Source organism: Lytechinus pictus, unplaced genomic scaffold (assembly GCF_037042905.1).
Source record: "Lytechinus pictus isolate F3 Inbred unplaced genomic scaffold, Lp3.0 scaffold_25, whole genome shotgun sequence".
Taxonomy (NCBI): domain Eukaryota; kingdom Metazoa; phylum Echinodermata; class Echinoidea; order Temnopleuroida; family Toxopneustidae; genus Lytechinus; species Lytechinus pictus.
The window spans coordinates 421412-443414 of NW_026974145.1; the positions used below are offsets into that span (position 1 = coordinate 421412).

The following is a 22003-nucleotide window of genomic DNA, read 5'->3' on the forward strand; positions in this document are numbered from 1 at the left end:
GCTCAAGTAACGTAAAAGGCAGCTATCACACAGCCTAGCCGTGTGTTGCTGCCCTCTACATTCGAAGATGTACAGCACGATATCAAAATGGCGGATAGGCGAAAGACGTTGACTGCTCAGAACGATGTCCAAAAAGCCAAAAAATTATCAATAAAACTTCAACCCTAAAATAATGCTAATAACGTGAATGGTGAGGATGTATTTATGCTAAATATGTTTCTAAAAAGATGCTATGTAGTCATTTACATCCGATGAACGCGGATTTTAAAGCGATAGTACGATGGCAGATACAAATTTTGACCAACGCGAGTATGTGACATTGCTATAATGCATGAAAAATGCATATTGATTATGTTCTTTTGTCGATAGTTATCGATATCGTTAAGATATTTTTAGCATGATATCGACAGAGAATTTTCTCAACGATAACAGCCCTAAATTCTTGTTGTTTGTGTTTGCAAGTGGGCAGTTAAGTTGAGCTACAAATAAAAAAACAAGTGCAATTATCCTGAATTATTAACCTCTCTTTAAGAATGTCAAATGATCCGTTCCTCTGATTGGTCAAAAGTGCGGTCATGCATTTGACCATGCCTGCAAAACAACAAACTAAGGTGGTTACCGAGGGCAATGGGCATAGTTAAATTTGGCTGAGCTTCTCATTTGATTGCGGGCAAAATGTTGCTTTCTACGGTGATTGCGGACCATATCAGCGCGATTTAATCGATAAATTTAGACAACTCGCGCAGCACGCAATGGATATGACATATCAATGGAAGTATGGAACGATACAGATTCTTGACTTCTGCTTGATCTATTCCAAATATTTTACTGAGTATTCTTAAAAAATGAAGTCTATATTGGAAAGAATCTAAAAAAGGGAATTTATTACGGGCATGAGTCGTCAAGCCTTGTCGATTTTGTTCATGCCGTAATGGCAATGCTCACAAAGGCGAGTTCAGCTAGATCTAGGGGACGTTATGAATAACAGAGTAAACAGTTAGAACAGAAGACTAAAATTTAGATCTAGACTTATTAGTTCTAACATTTTTTAGATCTGACTGTAGATCTAGACTTTTTTGGAGAAGTTAGACTTAGTCTATTAATTGATTTAGTTGTATGGGCTGATGATATTCGTAGTGTCTAACATTTAGGCCTAACGTTAGAGAGTCGTACTTGTGTTAGGTGATAATCTAATGTTAGAATTCGTTAGCAACTTAGCTGTTCCGTGTATTTGTTAGATCTAATCTTAGATCCATAGACTCTAGATCTCACATTAGACTATTTTGGACAAGCTAGACTTAGGCCTATGGCTATTCGGTTCTTGAAATATATATGGAGTGCTTTAATATTCGAGACATGGTTGTTTCTTTCGGCTTGCGGGTACCGCACTGGTCAGCCAGACCATGCCCTTGGGGCAAAACCCTCGGGCATAGTCGCATTGATATCCCCTTGAGCCTCTCGAAACAACCATGCCTCTCATAGCAGTCCATACATGTATATCTATACTAGTGTTGGAAGTTGTCCAATACTCAAGGTCGTAGAATGCTTGACTCACTGGAGGCCTGTTACCCGTAAAAAGAATTTCTCATTATATTTTAATCCCTGTCGTTCTTCTATGTGTACTTAGGATTTCTCATTTACCATACAGTACTTAATATGTAGATCTGTTATTATTTATGACAGAAAATGACCCTCTTGAAGTATAACTAGGATTACTCAAATTTGTATTTAGAAATAGGAAATAATCATTGATATATGCCAATCTCACTTTTTAAAATAATAGATACATGTAACAATGACTCCATGTGCATTTAGATCATAGATAAACCCCCCCCCCCTCTACAATAATTAAGTGCCTACTGCATGATTTAACCATGGTTCCTCAGTTTGAATTTTACAATGTATAGGGCCCCTGAAACAATTCATTAAAGAGTTGTTTTTCCTCATTTAAATGGGTAGGTTTAAAGGTAAAAGAAAGTACATGTAGTTCAGATGCAGCAAACAATTATTTTATGAGAAAGTCTGCTATCTTCAAGACCTGGTACCCTGTTTTTACAAGGAAACTTTGCCAATTATGGCAGCTACAATGTACCAAGATGACATTGCTCAGACAGCAACCAATCACAATCAAGGTTTCAATGGTACATTTAGTTACAACAATGGCAAAGTTAGATCATAACTTTGTCTTTATGAAATGGACGTGAACTTCATGTAATGACCAAGCATACCTTGTAGATAAACTACTGCAGTAACACTGGTCCTGTCAAATTGAATCTTGCCCTTCACATCGTGCAGCAATAGAAGTGGACTTTCCAATCCTTTCAATGGATGGGTGTTCACCCGAACTTCACCATAACAAAAATACTTGTACCTACTGCGATGTTTAAGATGTCTTTATGTATGCTCATGCCATTGATATCTTTCAAGAATCATGGCAATCAGGTCCCATCTTCAGACTTCAGCCCAAAATGAAATCCAGTTTGCGTTTGGTCCTGATCAGAAGTTCAGTACACTGCGGTTCCATGTTTGATAGAGACATGAAGGTACATATTCATGTATAGCATGGTATTCCGTATGAAAACTGTCGAGTCTTATTGTCCTTGTATTATTTGGGAGAGTTCTGTTAGTTCTGTAGACAAAAGGTAACATCTTGAAGAATGCTCTTTGGACTGTGCAGTTTAAACATGAGTTGTTTCATTTCTGGAGTTTGGAGTCTAAGTGACTGATCATGTGGATCAGAAAAGTTCAGTCACAGTTAGAATCATGGCATGCACAGTTGGTCTTGTAAGAAACATGTTGTCACACATATCCCAGGGTGATGATCTCTCAGAACCAGGCAACGTTCATCTTGAAATGAGATACTGATTGGCTTTGATAAGATTTAAAATGAATCTGCTTGTATTGTTTATAAACTTCAGTGCGTACAAAATATAAGAAACAGCTCTATTTCCTTTGATAATAGAAGTGTGCTTTAATGGATCATCAAAATACATTTATAACTTACACGTAAATGCAATTCAGTTACAATGTACAGTATTATGGAGTTTGAAATTGTGCAAGGTATTCCTCACACATGACTGATAAACCAGAAAACTGAACAATTATGTATGGACAGCTATAACCGATTATTTGGTCTGCTGCGCATGGCTTGTTCATATATATTGCATTTTTTAAACAAAGGTGAGTACACACTCAAAGCTATGGTCAGGGGCGCCGATCCTGGGGGCGGGGGGGGGGGCACAGTGCCCCAACTTTTTGAAGCACTGAAAAATTGCCCTTTTATTGCACTGAAAAATTGCCCTTTTTACGCAAGAAAAGTGTCCTTTTATGCAAGAAAAAATTCCCCACACGAACGAGTCCCTTTCACTTGAGGAGGGCCTATTTTAGGTGTTACCAAGTGCCCTTTCTTGTATAAGTGCCATTTTTTTGCAAAAAATGCCCCCTTTTGAACATGTTCTGTGCCCCTTCCACCTGATAATGACCCATTTTAGGCGTTAGCAAGTGCCATTTCTCATATGAGTGTCAATTTTTACCCCAAAATATCCCCTTACGAATTGTGTGGCAAAATCATCAATAGTCATGAGCTGTGCGATAGTCCAGGGTTAAGGCATTAACCCCTGCTAAGCAAATAGTATGGGGTTAAGAAAGACAGTGTGAAACAAAAAAAAATATTCTGGGGTTAAGGAAATACATTGTGAAAAGCATATAAGTGATTTTCACTGTCTAATTTGCTCTCAGCCAATCAGATGCAAGGATTCTACCAGTAGTCTTACGTCTGTCGTTGAAAATCACTGATAAAACTCGTGAAACTCTCCCCTCAGGTTGAACTCGGCTTGGCAGTTGGTTAAAGTTCTGAACTATTACTTTGATTCATGATGGGCAGTTTAATTAAAATTGTGGGAAGTGTCAGACGATGATTGAGTTTGTTTAACCACATTATCCCCCACTGTGCACACCCGGAGATATCAGTGTGGTTTTGATGATAGGTTGTTATTACTTTTATCATCATATAGATTGTTGTCTGTAGACTGCTGAGGATACAGATGGACCTGTCTGTTACCAAGCACGACATTCCTTCTGATGTTGCTGTAGGCAATATGCATACAACACCACCACTGAAGTGTGCTTTATTTCATTGGTCAAATTAAACCCTGAAAAAACATTATTGTAAAAATAGCAGAAAAATTAGTAAAAAATATTGGTGAAAGTTTTGTGAAAAATCCAAGGCAGATTAAAAAAGTTATCAAAAGTTTAATTTTTGATTTGTGACGTCATATGCAAGCAGCTTTCTACATGTATGTATTGTGAATTTAAAAAAATCAATAAAATGTCATTTTCTAAAAAAAAGTAATTTTTTTGAATTGTACCCTCAGTACAGTGTATATCAACAGCTCAATCATTTCACACCTGCTCTTGAGAGAAAAAAATCTTTTAGTCATCATGATCCCTTAAATAGATTGAAATTTATGCATTTTATATTACATAACATACGGGGCAGCTGCTTGTACATGTACAGTGTATATTATGTCTCAAATAAAATAACTTAAATTTCTAGAAACTTTCTTAATCTTTAATGGGTTATCCTCAATTCTTCATCAATATTTTTTTTCTGGTGTTTTTACGACTTTTTGTCAGGGTGAACTTCCCCTTTTATGGTCCATTGCAGGCCTTTGGGCAAGGCCTCTGTTTTGCAGGGTACATTAGGGTGGTCTGCACCAGCCTGAGTTTTCAAATTATCGCGCTATTTCTGATCCGGCAAATTATCTCGATCGAGAGAACTATTTGTAATGGAGATGCTGCTGGACACAATCATCAGGATAGTTCGCTGGATTAATCTCGAGATTGCAATCCCAAGTCAACTTATGATTATTTGCAATACAGTGCGTATAAAAAAAAGTTTACACTTAGAAAAAGTCCTGTAAAATTATACATTTGTAATATCCTGAGGATTTTTCCACATTTTCACATTGGTACAAATCCATTTAAGCAAATGACGATATAACTGTCGAAAAATATTTCCGCTTGAGTGAGCACCATTTACTTTTGAAAAGTTAGTGAAAAATGATTGGCGCAGAACTTTGAAATAGTTATGCGAATAAAAGTAGACCTTAATCATGAAGAACACATGGAATATAGCTAGTAAAATTGATTTGAAGATATCTTTCACCTTTTCAACTTGTTTCCTTGCCCAAAACACTTCGAAGAGTTTATTGCGCCCCACCCCACTCCCCCACACACCGAGGGCCATCGTGACGATATTGCTTTACACTGAACTGTGATTTACATGAAATGGCTCAGGCTTGATTTTCATTTTGTTAATCATTGTCAAGCTTGGGAAAAGTGTGGAGAAACAAGTATTAAATGAAAAATGAAATGTAAACCCACTTTAAATGATAAAAAATGCTGGAGATGTCTGATATAAACTTTTGTTCAGATTCAGTTATGTCCTCAGATCCAGCTGGCACAAAAAGGGTAAAGGTTGTGCTTACTAAGTGTTGAAATTCCAATTTGGGTGGCAAAATTGTTACAAAATGCTTGAATGTATCCGTTTTATTTCAATTGACTAAAAGTGCAAGGGAAATGTGTGAGAAATGTTTCGCAGGGTAAGTTTGATTTTACCCTTTCTCCTGGACACAGCGTGAAAACAAGCATTTCTGCGCAAACAGATTTCTGCGAGCTTTACAAAAATGGACAGTGCTCACTCAAGTGAAACATTCTGTCAAAACTTTTACTTTCATTGGATAGATGAGACCCAAACCCAAGATTATATGTGAAAAAATTACCCACATGTTGTATATTATTTAATTCCCAGGGCTTTTTCAAAGTGTAAACTTTTTTTTGATACGCACTGCATAGCGCGCTATTTATGAATCATCCCGCTAATTCGCAGGTGCAGACGCAATCGGGATTATTTATCCACGGCGTCACACCATAATGCATTGATGCCTTGCTCGAGCACGAATTGCTCCTCTTGCGCTGGTGGAGACTGGGTTTCTTGAATCTCGAGATTAATCGAAAAGAGGCCGATCCAGCTCAAAATCTTGAGATTGGGCAAACTTGGGTTGGTGCAGCACCGCCTATTGATATTACAGCACAAATGGGAAAGCTTGACAATGGCAATCAAAATATCCAAGGCCAATGAGATAGCCATTGGTGCCAAAATAGTGCATTCAAGGCAAGTTTGCTGTGCAAACCCTTCACTCGAGTTAAGGGTCTGAATGTGCAGCCTACATGTGTAATGCCTTGTGTACTGAAGGTCCTCTTGCTAACATCAAGTTTTATATGTGCTAGTCTTTGTGTGGAGACCCACTTGTTGATCAAATGTGTATTGCCTTGTGTACTGAAGGTCCTCTTGCTAACATCAAGTTTTATATGTGCTAGTCTTTGTGTGGAGACCCACTTGTTGATCAAAGTTTCAATCAGGGTCTGTGCCCGCAGACCAATTCAAGGCCATGGCCATGGTGGCAATGGATTAATTCAACCCTTGGCCAAAAAAAAACAACATGCGTTGTGTCAATGGCAACCATCGTTCATGGAAGATTTTGAAGACAAAAACAAAAAACAAAACCAGAGAAGAAATGTTGAAGACATACAAAATGCCAATCCTACTTCCATAATTTAATTTCCTTGATGTAATGTTTGAATTTGAAAGTCAATATTGTGAAAATAAAGAATACCAAATGACAAGGCTTGTTTTGGGTTATTGAGTATAATTTTTTTTACACATGAGACTCAAACTTCGGGGGCATGGACAATATTGATATTGGTCTTGGACATAGGCCTGCATGTCCTTGACTCATTTACAGTAGGGGAAAGTTGATAAACAGTGTGGAGCTCTATTGGAAATTCAATTCCGTAATGTATATTCAGCCTCAGCATTTTAATTGTAGATTGAGCTATTGAGGTTTTATGGGGGCTCACATTTGAATGGATGGCTGAAAGAGTCTTGAGTCAAGGGTCATTCATAAGTCAGTAATCCATACACACCTCCCCTTCTTCAAACTCTCTTGCTGGGACTACAGTGTACATTCTTGTATGTACTCCCTGTCGGCAATGGTAATGTCAACACCTGTGCCCTTTGCAGATACCTTTCACCTGATTGGGTTGTTGATATAAGAGATTTTGCATGTTTAGACTGTACTTGATAGGTTTGTTTGAGCTGTTTAGAAAAGACCGAATGAATTGTTCTCCATTTGTCTTTGAGCGATTATAATTTTTGTTGTATTCAACAATGACTTAAATTATTTCTGCATGGCTACATGAGCTCTTCCTACATGTACATGTACTCCTAAATCAATAATTTGAATCAGTATTATAATTATGTCCTAATTTTTTTGCACAGGGGAATCCAAAGCACATATAGCACTACATTTTGTTCACTGCATTGTAAAGTGGTATTAAAGTCTGTAAATTTTGATTCCCTGAGCTTATAGTCTGTCTTACTTTTGGTTAATCTCCTAAAAGGGTATATCACCATTGCCTGTTGAAGCTTTTTAGACCAGTTTTAAACAGTGTAGTGAATGGGTACTACAGTAGGTACACACATGTTCTAATTCTTCATCACTCTCCTTTTGAGTATGAAATGGTGAATGATTTGACTCTACTGCATGTGGACAATATGATGGCCCTTATCCCTCAAATTCTATGGAAATATGAGAAAGATTTTAATCTTATTTCCATGTGGCATCCTCCTGTATGTATAGCTGTGACTCTAATGTACTGTATTGAACTCATTGCCTTGTGTTCTATTGTATGGTCTTGTGAAAAGAAAACAAAGCATTGGAAGGTTAGTTTGGGCGTGGCCTTACTAAGACCCCTGTTACATCTGAAAGTTTCCTGCCCGAGACCCGACCGAGTCCACTTGCAACCTTGACTGGATTATTGATAGATTAGCTTCACGAACGGACCGAGTCCGAAATGTGGTCTGTTTACATCACAGCGTTCATTCCCTCCCCTATCGGTACGGTTTTGAGCGGTATCCGATTGCTGACACCAAAGGGCGCTCTCGATCTAGGCTCTGAATAATTTGCGCGCGCTAATTGAAGTTGTTTACATTTCGTTACACTCGTCGGCTGCTACACAGAAATGACAGGGTGCCGGTCATTTCCAGAGAGAGTCGAAACGACTCTTAACCTTTACCCGAGATTCTGGAAGAATGCTGATGATCCCAGCAGTCGTTGAAGATATGATCGACTTGAAAAGAATATACGTTTAAAATGCTTCCTTCTTTCCACTCAAATCAAAGACTTTATCAATCACAATTCACATGTCGCATGCCGCAAAACATTCGAAGAACGACGGGGCTGGGGAGGGGATAGCGCGCGCTATGACGTAATTTGACAGCTGGCGAACGGACCGAGATAGGTTCGAAGGCTTGTGTGCGTTTACATCTTCGAATCGGTGGACCGGGGCCGGCCCGATACCTACCCGAGACTACCTCTGGATGTGGTTTCGGGTAGGTTCACTAAAAGGTGGCCCGAGGTAGGTTTGGGATGTTTACATCTGATTTCTGTCCGACCCGAGGTAGGCCCCGGGCCGGCCCGAGGTAGGGAATCTCTCAGATGTAACAGGGGTCTAAGTAGCTTTGAACAGAAATCAATATGTGATACATGTATTGATTGGCTGTTCAGTCAATGGTAAAGAACAGGGTAAGGTAGGCCTATATGTTTAAAAGAGGATTGGCGGATGGAGGGGGGGGGGGTATTGTAGAGGATTTGAATTGTCAAAGGGCTTTTATTATATCATGTCAACCACACCTCATAAGAAGTTAATATTTAGTTATTTTAAGAGTATTTTGTCACTTTGGTGACTTCAAAGTAGCAAAAATGTAATTTTCTTGAAATTTCAATGAGTGAAAGAAATATTTAAATTATATTGCAATAAAAATCAAGGTATTGAGGGTGTAATTGTAAAAAAAAAAAAATCAGAAACATGACAGTGAGTATGTTTGTATGATTGTATGATTGTAGGAATTGATCTACATGTAGATTAGTATTTTAAGTATCTTTCCTCAGTATTTTCATGTGATAGTCATTGCCATTTGCGATTGATCATGCACATGTAGTAGTTCTCCATGTCTGATCAGTATGAGGATATATGAAGGGGAATTCTCCTCAGCTTCGAAACCATCGTGAACACACAGCACATGGAATGAAATCAAATAGACGTGAAACAAAGTCTAAGTGGCAATTAATCCAAATTATGTCACAATACCAGACAGGATTCTATTGATTTGCCAAGAAACGGTGTCATGCTGGTACCATGTAGTAGGTCCATGCTAGTACCTTTAATATTTTTCCAAAATGTTTTCAGAGAGAGAGGTGGTAGTCAGTTGTTGAGCTTCAGTTTTTTTAATGGATCTGGGTATAGGAAAACCAGTGGAGAGAGATAGAGAAAGGGTAGGTAGACAGCTATGCTAAATAAACTATGTGATGTGTGTTCACATTGGTATTCAATGGGAGAGAAATTGCCGATACCAAGGAGAATTACTTTGAATGGTCACAGAGAACCCTCTTCAGTCTTGTCTCTTGATCCAGGGTTCAGGTACAATATACAGAATCACTTGTACTATATCCAGTGATTGCACTAGAAGTATTCCTATTTCTGCATGCTGTGGTCCAGTTCATATCCCTCCAGACTTACATGCACTGTGACACACAGTAATTGTGTGGCTTTATATTTCTACCCACACCCTCAATCAACAGACATGTACAGTATATTGTCATTAAACTTGAGTCTCATTTCACCACAGATGGCCAGACCTGGCAGAACCCTGCCAGACGGCTACTACTACAGCCCAGACACCAATACCGGCGTTTTAATATTAATGTGCACCACTGCTCATTAACATAATAGATGCTTGAGCCACCAGTAATGCTGTGATAAATTATGCGGGCTGGCATGAATGAACGCACAAGGGTACACGCCCCCCCTCGGAGTCTGCTGCTTTTCCATTCACATATATGCGGTGTAGTAATCGGGCAACTCACAAAGCAGGCAGCAGCGTGGCGTTTTACATTGAGCCCTACACTGCCCATGCTTTGGCCAAGCTGTACACCATGCTGCTGTGTATGAAGAATCCTCCTCCTTGGCATCTTACATTCTCTTGGATTTCCATATCGCTTTTTCTCGGAAAGAACCATGAATCATTTTTCTTTCCAGGAAAATTGAATGTGTGTGGAGGTCTAAAGATCTTACGCGGCTTGTTTGCAGCGAGTGTGTGGTTTTAATTTGTCCATATTTGGGTCTTTGTTGGTGCAGATTGTTCTGCTTCTCTCTTTCGTCCCTAATCCAAAAATTTCACCTTTGACATGCTGTATCTTAAAGCCATCATCACTCCTTTGCATACTCTCACTAAGTTTGTTCTTTCAGAAAATACAGAGCCTGGCCCTGTAGTAACGATCAGGCTGCATAACATTTTTTTTCTCACAAACATCAATTTTCTTTGAAGAAATAAAGAAAGTTCAAATAATTGTAATATTGAGTATTCGAAAACAAGATATTTATTACATTTCAAAATGTCCCTCGATTTCTCAAAGTAGTTACAGTATGTTTACAAAGTTCAAGGCTGATGTACAAATGAGGAAACCGATAATGTCATCCACTCACTAATTCTTTGATGTTTTATATGAAATATAAGTGTAATCTATTGTTATGCTACAAAGAAGGTCCCTATTAATTGTCAAATCTGGAAATATCTAAATATTTCATTTTTTGTAAAATACAAATAGATAGTGACTATGTTACATGACATCACTGACTCATTTGGAGAAAAAAATACATGTACATGTAGATACACAAATATTGTGCATTCACCATAAAAAAAGAAGCTAAAACTAATAGAATACCATTATTCCTTGTTTATATCTGATTTAGATGAAATTTTCAGTGTTATCCCATTTTTGTATTTATTCAAATCAACTTGTTAGGTTGACTTTTACTACATGTATGTGCATGTACATGTAAAACAGGATTAAAAAAGATACAATGGTTATTTCATTTTCTTAGATTGGCATTTTTTATGATACTTGGTTATAATTCACATTATTGCCCTTTACCAAGGCTTTTGGGAAAGTGGTGCATTGTCAGCTTGGAAAAGTATACTGAACATATTGAGAATAATCATACAATTAGTTCTGTACCATACATGTTGCATTTGGTTCAGAAATTGGCATGGCTAAAATATGTAAATTACAAAATTTAGAGTTAGATGTAGTTGGATATTAGTACTGTGCAATAATTTTTTTTTCACTTGAGAAGGGGGGGGGGGGTGGGGATGGGAACAATAATTATATGAATTATATTAAATAGATTTTATTTTTTTATTACATTCTCATTTCTCATTATAAAATGAATGTTTACATGGTTATCAAATTCTTTAAAAAACAACAACTGGGAAATATAAAAGATTAGATCATGGAGTCATGGGTACAATGTATCTATTGCATCAATACAGTCTACTGTAGGCCTATGTTTTAGTGCTGAATTAGCTATAGAGGTAGATGTACTGTGCACAGTATCCTTTCAATCTACACCATTAATACCGCTTTCACACCAAGGTACGGTCACAGAAACCGTACCAAGCGACCGATTGGACATGCTTTCACACCGCCGTCCAAATTTGGTCAGGCCCAGAGCGATCGGTCGCTGTATAGCTGACCGAGCCGGAGACGGAAGTAGAGATAGCGCATGGGCATGTATGGGGGGTCATTGCATTTCGATCGGTCGCTGAGATGTGCTTTCACATCAAGCTTGCATCGTTTACGATCGGTCGCTGAAGTACCTCTTACATATACATGTAGGTCAGACTCAGCGACCGATCATTTTTAACCAAAACAGTCGGTCGCTGAGTACAATGAAATACTTTCACACCATGATTTAATCCGTCCCTGCAACCGTACCTTGGTGGGAAAGCAGTATTAGAGGCCGTTCTCATAACGCTTTCTAATTTTACTGGAAACTGATTCAGGAAACCAGTTTGGAAGATCGCTTTGCTAGCGTTCCCCTTGATCACATGAAAGTGGTTTTCAAAATCACTTCACGTAAAGCGATCTTGTTGCTATGGAAACGATCTCAGTGGGGTGACACATTTCGCGCGAAATTCGAAACCGCAGCGTAGGCATTCTACACCTGTCGTGTGGAGTAGTGCGAAGATCGCTTCCCGAAGAACGGTTGTGTCCTCACGCTAAAACCAGTTTAACGAGGCTACAAGATCTTGAAATCTACATCGCGAGGTGGTTTTCTGAACCGGTTTGGAAGATCGCTTCCAAGATCGCTTCGACTGTTCTCACTACACGTTAAACTAGTTTCCACTAAAGTAGTTTCCAGTAAACTAGTTTTAGGAAGGTAGTGAGAACGGTGTCCAAGTCTCAGATGTTTTTATGCTCTCATTAGGAAATTATGATGGATAATGTTGCATGGAGAATGAGTTCTATTTGTAGATTTCATTGATCAGTTCTTGCCAATCTTTCATCAGTGCTAAAAATGTTATAATTTTATAGTCAAGTTCTGTTCTGATTCCAAGGTCAGTTTGTCTAATTGCTGTGCTTAGCCATCTATCCCTTTGATATTTAGTCAATTAATTGTCATTTTATCCATTTGGCCTTTAGGCTAAAAGCTGTCAGATGGTCGAACTACAGTAAACTGGTAGCAGACAAAATAGGCATGTGCAGATAATTGGCTTGTAGCCTATAAACTGGAACTCAATCGAAATGATGATTTGACTGTGTCAATGGCAATTTCATAAAATAAGTGGAGCGTTGTGGCCCATGAATTAGTCTCCGGACTATGAAACAGAGGGTCGTGGGTTCAAATCCCAGCCATGGCGTAGTTTCCTTCAGCAAGAAATTTATCCACATTGTGCTGCACTCAACCCAGGTGAGGTGAATGGGTACCTGGCAGGAATTTATTCCTTGAAATGCACTGAGCGCTTGAAGGCTGCTTGAGCTACAGCCGGGGTAATAATATCCAAGTCCTTTGGAAGCGCATAGAGACGTTATTCATAATGTGTTATGCGCTATACAAGAACTGACTATTATTATCATTATTAAAACGTTAAAATGGCTGACTATATATCCATTCTGTATAATACAAAGTGAGTGACGAAAAGTTTGTTGTAAAAATAACAAAAAAATAATAGAAAATGTTAGTGAAGGTAAGAGGAAAATCCATCAAAGATTAAGAAAGTTATTAGAATTTTGAGTTTTTGATTTGTGACATCATGTATGAGCAGCTGCAGTTGTAAATATAAAATGCATAAATATAATTTTTTTTAATGGTTCGTAATGACTTTTTTTTCTTTTCTTTTTAGAAGTGGGTGTGAAAGTATTTGTCTGTTGATATACTGAAGATACAATAAAAACTGTTTTCAATTTTCTGAGAAAATGACATTAATTTTTACCATACGGTATTAATTAGGAAAGTTGCTTGCATATGATGTCACAAATCAAATACATGTAGTTAAAATTCTAATAACTTTTTTTTGTTCTTTGATGGATTTTCCTCAAACCTTCGCCAACTTAAAAAAAAATTCTGCTATTTTTACAATAAACTTGTTGTTACAGTAGGATGAACTTCCCCTAGCTAAAAAGGGAATACATAAATTGTTCTTAGACAAAGTAGTTAGACCAAGTGGGAATCTATTTTTACAGAGCAGTCTTTTAGAGATGGAATGCACATGCCTTTAATAAATTCATATTCTGAAGCATAGCCACTTTTCTATGAGGCACATTTTATATTGCAGTTCATATGGGGGAACAAAAGGGCACAATATTTCCACAGGACATCCGTGACCATAAACTTCAATGGCATTTGATTGATTTCAGCTCTAAATTTGTTCAAACAATATACAATATCTTATTGTACTTATGATACCGGTAAACTTCAATAGCTCTTTTGTATCTGTTGCGTCCGAGCTCGATTATCGAATATGTGCAGTTGAGGTGCGCAATATGGAATTCACCGATCTTGCTTCATATGAAAATCTACATGTAAATACCAAAGGTCAGGTCCAGGGGATCTGTCGTTCAGCGACGTCCCTCGTTAAGCTATGGATCATTAAAGATCTTACCACCAGGAAACCTGGGGGGAAAAATGAAAAGAAAACAAGTAGTAACATGTATATTATTATTACAGTGTAGCTCTATTCCCTCCCCCACCAAATTTTTTTTTTTTTTAATGCTTTTTAAAATGTCAGCCTACATGTTGATGTTGATTTTATCAATACTTGTTATCATTTACTTTGCTTTATTTCATCAACCATGGGTAACATGTTGGTCTAGACTAAGAATATTGTTACATATAGCTTTTCGTACTTACAGTGTACATTATATATAAAGCGTGAGTGATTTCAAAGCATGATCACAGCCCATTTAAACCTACATATATGTCATAGATGGACAAGAATGATTGAAGGTTTCATACACTTCTAATATTTTGTTTTCAAATATATCTAGTATTTATTGTTACATTTTTTAATATTATTAGAATCATTATCATTTTCATTATAATAAATATTATCATTATTGGTGTTTATTGTATTTTATTTCATTTTGTTTATTTTTTTATTTATGATGGACATGTATTTTCATACATTCTTAATGTGATTAATTTAATAATTTAGTCATTTGTTTTTCCACTTCATTTTTAAAGTTCTTATTATTTTGGGGAGGGGGTATCACATGACTGACAATTACCTGACAACTAAAAAATAGACCCTTTGCCATCAATAAACATCAGTTTAAATCATCAATATGGCTGAATCAAGTTAAACAACATCCATTGTCATTTCTTCTTCCCATAAATCATTAAATTTAGGAAGTTAGCAAATGATGCGAAACTGTCTGTATCCACAATTGTATTAATTCTGAAATGGTCATATTTTACAAGCTGCGGTTTCCCCATGCACCATTTTTTTCCCTCTTCAATACTCCAGAGTCATAATTCAGGATTCATTATTTTTGTGGTTTCATGCAGTATTAGGGTGTATATGTAATGACTGTGTCACCAGTATCTGGCAAAATTGAAATGATTTGGAGAAATGATTTTAGATCACCACCTTAATGGGAAGATATGACTTATGTTATGTACAAATGATTTGATCTTGGGTAGATTTGGGTTCTGTATAATGTACTTGATGAGACATCCCCTAAAAACTCAATAATTTCTCTTTTGCAACTACATGTATGTGTACATAAAAAGAGAGATAAATTGCTTCTACTAGTTCCTTTCAGGTTTGTTTTACCCTTACATGTACATGTGCATTTATCAATAAGTTAACTAGTTTTATTCTCTCGCTATCCAATCTATGTCTTTCAAAGTGTTATGTGGTGAACTGGTAATATCCTCTTATAATTTCATTGAAGAAATCTTGAAATTTACTAATTTTAAAACTATCAGCCAAAAATACTGTTGTCTGTATGAGTTATACTCATCTCACTCCTGTTTATTCCATATTGCATTTTGCATTTAACATTTTACTTTATTATTGGATGGATAATTGTGCCTCATTTTATTAATGACTTTTGTAGAGACTAGAGACGGTGATTTTTCTGTTTAAAAAAATTGTCAGTTATTGAAAATCTGTGATTCTGTTTCAACTTGATCTAAAAATGGAAATTCCGTTTTTACACTGAAAATCTACACAGCAAAAACCTGAATTCCGTTTTGCAGAGGTGAATTCCATGATTTTTTACACGAAAAGTATAAGAACCAAACGGAATTTCCGTTATATTTACCGGAAAAACGGAAAATCACTGTCCCTACTTTGGCATCTGAATAATACTGGTGGTGATTTCTCTTAATTTTCAATTTGTTTTATTACAGGATGGATCTTATCTGGCTGAATTCTTGATTGAGAAGGGATACACAGTGAGTAATAATTATACTTCAGTATAAAAAAAAATTGTTTATTGGGAATTTATTAAGAAAATCACTTTGATGATGCTTTGTAAAATATTAACTGCATGACATGCTGCAAAAAGATGAAGCTATGCCTATGGGGCCCCGTTTTGTGAAATTACTATTACTACAATTATAAGTACCTTGAAAATATCACTCAAAAGCAAAAAAACAACAACCAAGTTTCATTGGTAGTTGCACAAGGCATAAGGGCAATTCCATAGGTTGGTGGACATGAGCTCAATGTGTCTTTGTACATACATGTATAGCCCATCTGAACCGTAACGTGAGTAACCACTTTATCTGCACCCCTAGTAAAAACCATGCGTTCTTTATTTTTTTAATTATATACAAATTTGTCTCCCTAATATACTTCTTTGAAATGGATATAATCAACTTTCATAAAAGCCTTGTATGAGGCACTTTTCACTTATGTCCACTTTTTATTTTATGCATGTCCAAATCATGTAACATGAGTAACCGACACATTTCAAAGATTTGCCAGGAGCATAATGAAATTTCCCAAGTTTTGTTTTTATACAAAGGATAGTCAGACTGCGTACTATGTTGTGATAAAGAGATGTTTAGTTCCTATCAATAAAAATGGAGTTACAGCTCCAAGTATGAGTCAAGGTGTCTCCAAATGTAACGTGGGTAACCGTGGAATAACCCATAATGTGAATCTTAATGTAATAAGTTTTAATGTAATGGGAACCTGAAATTTGTACTTCAACCTTTTCATCAAATGATGGAGATGCAAGAACTTTGTAGGTTGTTTAGAAGAAAACAAAAAACTTTGATAACCAATCCAACTCTCTCTCCCCCCATAGACTGCAGGTACAATCAATTAGGCTTTTAAACATTTGTTTATATTTCCCAGCTACATTGTAAATCACTCGATACTTGAATGATAACTTGATGTCAAATGGTTGTTCATATTTTGTTGTTTTAGAAAATACAATTTGCCTTATCTTTCATTTGTTCAGGTCCATGGAATTATTAGGAGGGCAAGTACTTTCAACACAGGTCGTATTGAACATCTCTACAAGGATCCAAAGACACACGAAGCTGGATGTTAGTATCAATCATTGCATCGTTTTTAGTGAAAGTAAAGATCTGAGGCCTGTAACAAAGCTTAGCAAGCATCATAGAACATAATTTTCATAGATAATTTTCGTCACTTGTTAAAGAGTTGCAGCGGCACTCGAAAGCTCGTGAACTTGTAAGCTAGTGAACACTTTTTGCGAGAGTGATCACGAATTTCCTGGAAAGCTAGTGAACACTTTTTGCGAGAGTGATCACGAATTTCCTTGTTGACCATAGTAGATTGCGAGACAAATGAATACTCCTAGCGATTATCATAGAATATTTTTCTATTATTAATTGCATTGACTACAATGTGTAATTAAAGGACAAGTCCACCCCAACAAAAAGTTTATTTGAATAAAAAGAGAATAATCCGACAAGCATAACAGAACACTGAAAATTTCATCAAAATTTAGATGTAAAAAAAGAAAGTTAGGACATTTTAAAGTTTCGCTTAATTTCATAAAATAGTTATATGCACATCCTGGTCAGTATGCAAATGAGGAGACTGATGACGTCATCCACTTACTATTTCTTTTGTATTTGAAATATGAAATATTCTAATTTCTCCTCATTGCCAAGTGCAACAAAGATAAATTCCTCTCTGAACATGCAGAATTAGCATTATTTTAATACTATATGGCTCAGTCAAGTTGGCCCTTGTTGTCCAAACTGTAAAAAATGAAATATTGTATAATTCAAACAATAAAAAAAAAAAGAAATAGTGAGTGAGGGACATCATCGACTGCCTCATTTGCATGTTCCTGAGTGTGCATATCACTGTTTTGTGAAAAATAAGCGAAACTTTAAAGTGTCATAACTTTCTTATTTTACATCCGATTTTGATGAAATTTTAGCATTATGCTAGTCTGATTTTTTTCTATATATTCAAATCAATATTTATCTGGGGTGGACTTGGCCTGAAATAGTGAAAATCAAGTGTGCGATTAATCACTACCTTTTGTGTTATAGGACACAGGTGTTAGATATTAGAGGAATGGATCTGAGATCCCAGCACCTTTTACAATGTAGATAATATGTGTTGTATCTCAGCACCTTCTGTGGTGAAGGAGTATTACATTTCAACATTTGATTTTGAGAAATGTTGTTGATTTCTGCACCTTTTCTGGGGAAATTGTATTAGGGTATTGGGTGCTGGTATGCCAGCTCCTGTTTGTTACAATCCAGCCTCCTGGAGAAATAGATTCCTGGACTGTTCAAAAATTAGATGTAAGACTAGCATCTTTCCAAAGAGATGTTGCTTATATACATGTACATAATGTCAGTTTACTTTGATATTTTTTAACCATATCGTAGAGATTGGGACAATTTCAAGAAACATGCATTGAGTTAGGTTGGGTTAAGTTAGGTTTGCAGCTTTTTTTTTATAAAAGTGTTTTTGATTATTTTAGTTTTTTGTGAAAAAAAATAGAAAAATGGTTGACTGAAACGAGAGCAAAATGTCTCACCACAACAACCATTGTTTCCACATTGTCTCCTTGAGGTGAAAGCAAGTTTTTTTTTCAGAATTATATCATTCCAGCAACTAATTGAGTGTATAATTTAAAAAAAAAGGTAGTTCTTGTCTATAAAGAAAAAAAAAACAAGGACAACTGCTCAAAGAAGAGTCTGTTTATTACCCCTTTCCATCCCCTAGAACAAAGATTATTGTAGACGATGAAAAAGAAGTAGCTGCCAAGAAGGGGGTACATGAAATGAACAATCTAATCACGGACATTGGCCTTTAAGGGGGAAAGTGAAAAATGTTGTCCTTGTCAGAAGGGTCATCAGGGGTAGTGAGGAGTTAGCTTCCTGGGTGACTGCCAGGTACGAGGTACCCATCAAAATGATAGCCAGTTGTATTCTGCCTAGTTCATATTAAAGCAAGACAATGGCTTCTTTGAAGTTTGGTGTCCGTTCCGGTGCTGGTGTTGGATGTACAATTCAGCGTGCCTTACCAAGTTCCATAAATGTGATATAAGAATGGTTAAAATCACATTGATAATTAAAACCTAGTGCGATTTTTTTCCTGGACAAGCTTCATATTTGAAGGTTTGGTGCTGTGCCTATGTAAAATCAGCTATGAAACACCAAACGGTACACTATTAAAAGGTTGACACTGAATATGAATCGCCCAATGGTTGCTCAGGAAAATCTGTGACTCAGCGACTTCAAATGAAACAAGAGTCCTGTCAAGCCTCTGATACCTTTTAGGGGCTTACTTGGCCTGGCTTTTGATCCTTTGATAACTTGTCTTTTGTGTATTCAATAATCAATGGCTAATTTACATGTAGGTAACTCTCCATTATTGTATTGTGTGAAGGAACATCCTTTTCATCAAGGATTAATGAGGATTATCTCCTAATTGAAAAGGACAAAACTTTGCTTATACCTGGCTTATTTTGTGAAGAAATAATCTCCGCTACTTTGTTGCCCCTCAAAGGCAACTGTCCACCCAATTATATTACCAAAATCCAAATTGATTATATCTGTATGCCATTTTTATTGAAGTTCAAGGTTGGCTGGTGTTAGTCAATAGTTTAGACCAAAAATACTCATCCAAACTAGTTATTGTAATTTTAGATTTTCTGGTGAAACTTTAAAACATTTTGGCTTTAAACAAATATTTATGAATGATCAATAATTTTCTATGCTCATAAACTTAGCTACAAGTACAGCCGAACACAGACCATTCATACATTTATTATTAAAATAATATGTTAATTGTACCTAGTTTTCTCTTTAAAATTTATAAAGTACATTTTGACATTATTATTGAAGCACAAGAGGAGTTTCCTTCTTTGAGAATATATTTTTACAAGTGTAATGATTGGATATCAGAACAATTACAGACTTGATACACAATTGGTTTTATATGAAAAAGAATAAAAGTGTACAGATATTTTTTTTATTGTTTTGTTGAATTTGCTTGAGCACACGACCGAAATGAATTTAAAATGTTTTTAAACTGGAGAAATTTTCATGCAAAATGCAAACCTTATCCAATAAAAAAAGATGTTTTATTTCTTCCACTTCATAACTCTTTTAGGGCATACAGGTTCATATAATCTTGTAATGAATTTGAAAAGTGACAGGGATTCTTGTGGGGATTTACCAAGGCATTACTTAAAATAGACTTTAACCTATGTACCTGGTATTTTTCTCCTTATTAGCCATGGTACTTCATTATGGTGACCTGACTGACAGTACGTGTCTAGTGAAGATCGTGAGCAAAGTCCGTCCCTCAGAGATCTACAACCTTGGTGCACAGAGTCATGTTAAGGTAAATACCAATGTCCTTGACAAAAGCCCAGGGCCAGTATTCAATCCAATACTTAAAGCCAGGGACCAATTTGGACCAATTCTAGCAGAATTTGGCCCAATTTGGTGGTTTTGATGGAGAATGTTCCTGAATTATTTCGCATTCGCGGAGGAGAACAGAATACTCCTGAAACCACCCGAAGACGTGTATTCGGATGGATTCGCAGCTAATTCGGTTCCATTTTAACCAGGCAAGAATTTTTAAAGAGTTTTGCTGAAGTAAAATACTAAACCTTCTTTGGTAATCAATTGTATTTTTTGGCTAAGTATTTTGCTTAAATCTAAGTCAGCCACTCACCTAGCTCAAGTCTGGCTTGCGTGCAGTTAACAAAAATGTACATACACAAAGTCAACGTGCTGCACACAGCAGAGTATATACATTGCGCATACATGAAAAGGAGCAACTACTATTATTACTTATTACTATTAGTAAGTATTATTACTTATTATTATTTATTATTACTTATTAGTAAGTATTTTGCTTAAAGTTGACTTGATGAAGTTAAATACATGTACTTAAAGTGAATTGAATATGAATATAAACATTTAGCTAAGCCAAGTAAAACATTAAGTCATTTACTAGTCAATAAATACTTGATTGATTGAATACTGGCCCAGGGTTACCACTCCCTAAAAGCCAATGCAACATCCTGGTGAAGATAAAAACACAGCCCTTGCATCAAGCTCTCTGGAGGGCAAGCTAGTTTTGGGGGAAAAAATGCCTTGACAGGGGAGTTCCTCTGGCAGCAAGGCAGGTGATGTGGGGACCAAACTTGTTGCCTTGGGCTCACTTGAGGGCTAAAAAAAGATTGAAAAATTGTACCATTTTTATCCAGATTTGATGGAAAATCATGGTTGATATGTATGAAGGAAATTCAGAGACGATGAAAAAGAATGGGAAAGGTGAGGAATTCATGCTCTCATCTTTAGAAATTATCCTCAAAAAGTGTTTTCAATTGCAGGGCAAAGGTGAGTGAATTTCCTTGTTGTGAATCTGAGATTTGCAGTGTTGAATTAAGGGTGCCTTTTCAATATCATGACAAAACTAAATGGTGTTATATTACTATAATTTTGTATTTTATATCATTGTAGGGTCAATGAGACTCAAGCTTTTTTTTTACATCTTACATGTAGTTTGTATTACAGAAAAAAAAACTTGAAATCTGAATCACCTGTTTTTCTCTTTTTCATGTGTAAAAGTTCTATCAAAACTCAATATTGCGTTGAATATCATCTAATTTGAACTGAGAAAAATCATACATGTATACATAATGGAAGGTGCTACTCAGAAAATAATAACTTTGCCACTGCAAATTTCATTTTTTTTAATGCAAACAATCAATTTCATTGTCATAATTCAAAAAAAAAATTGAAAATTTATGAAGAACACTACTGAAACTTCCAGCATTTTGCTTGGAATTCAATCCAACAGTTAATGATTGAATTTGGACAGATGTACTGTATACACAAACAAATTCATCTTTGTGGAGTCATACTCTGGAGTGGCAATGTGACAACACAATAGTTTCAAATATGTAAAGCTAATGAGAGATTTCTTTTTTTTTTTACAAATCAGTGTGGACTCCCATGAATTTTTTTTACCTTTTCACAAATCGCCTGAAGAGGGCAGCATGCCACTTCAATGTTCTGTCTTCACAAGGTGATATGACATGTTTGATAGTTCTTATGCTTCATAAGT

At 36.3% G+C, this 22003-nt stretch overlaps 1 protein-coding gene across 1 annotated transcript in view; it reads left to right on the top strand.

Moving 5' to 3' along the window:
* Nucleotides 1–22003, top strand: part of LOC129253960 (GDP-mannose 4,6 dehydratase-like) — a 48656-nt gene that overhangs the window by 11555 nt on the left and 15098 nt on the right. Inside the window, exons 2-4 of the mRNA XM_064115255.1 lie at nt 15817–15867; nt 16884–16971; nt 20157–20266. Of these exons, the coding sequence (XP_063971325.1) occupies nt 15817–15867; nt 16884–16971; nt 20157–20266 (249 nt within the window). The remainder of the gene's footprint in view (nt 1–15816; nt 15868–16883; nt 16972–20156; nt 20267–22003) is intronic.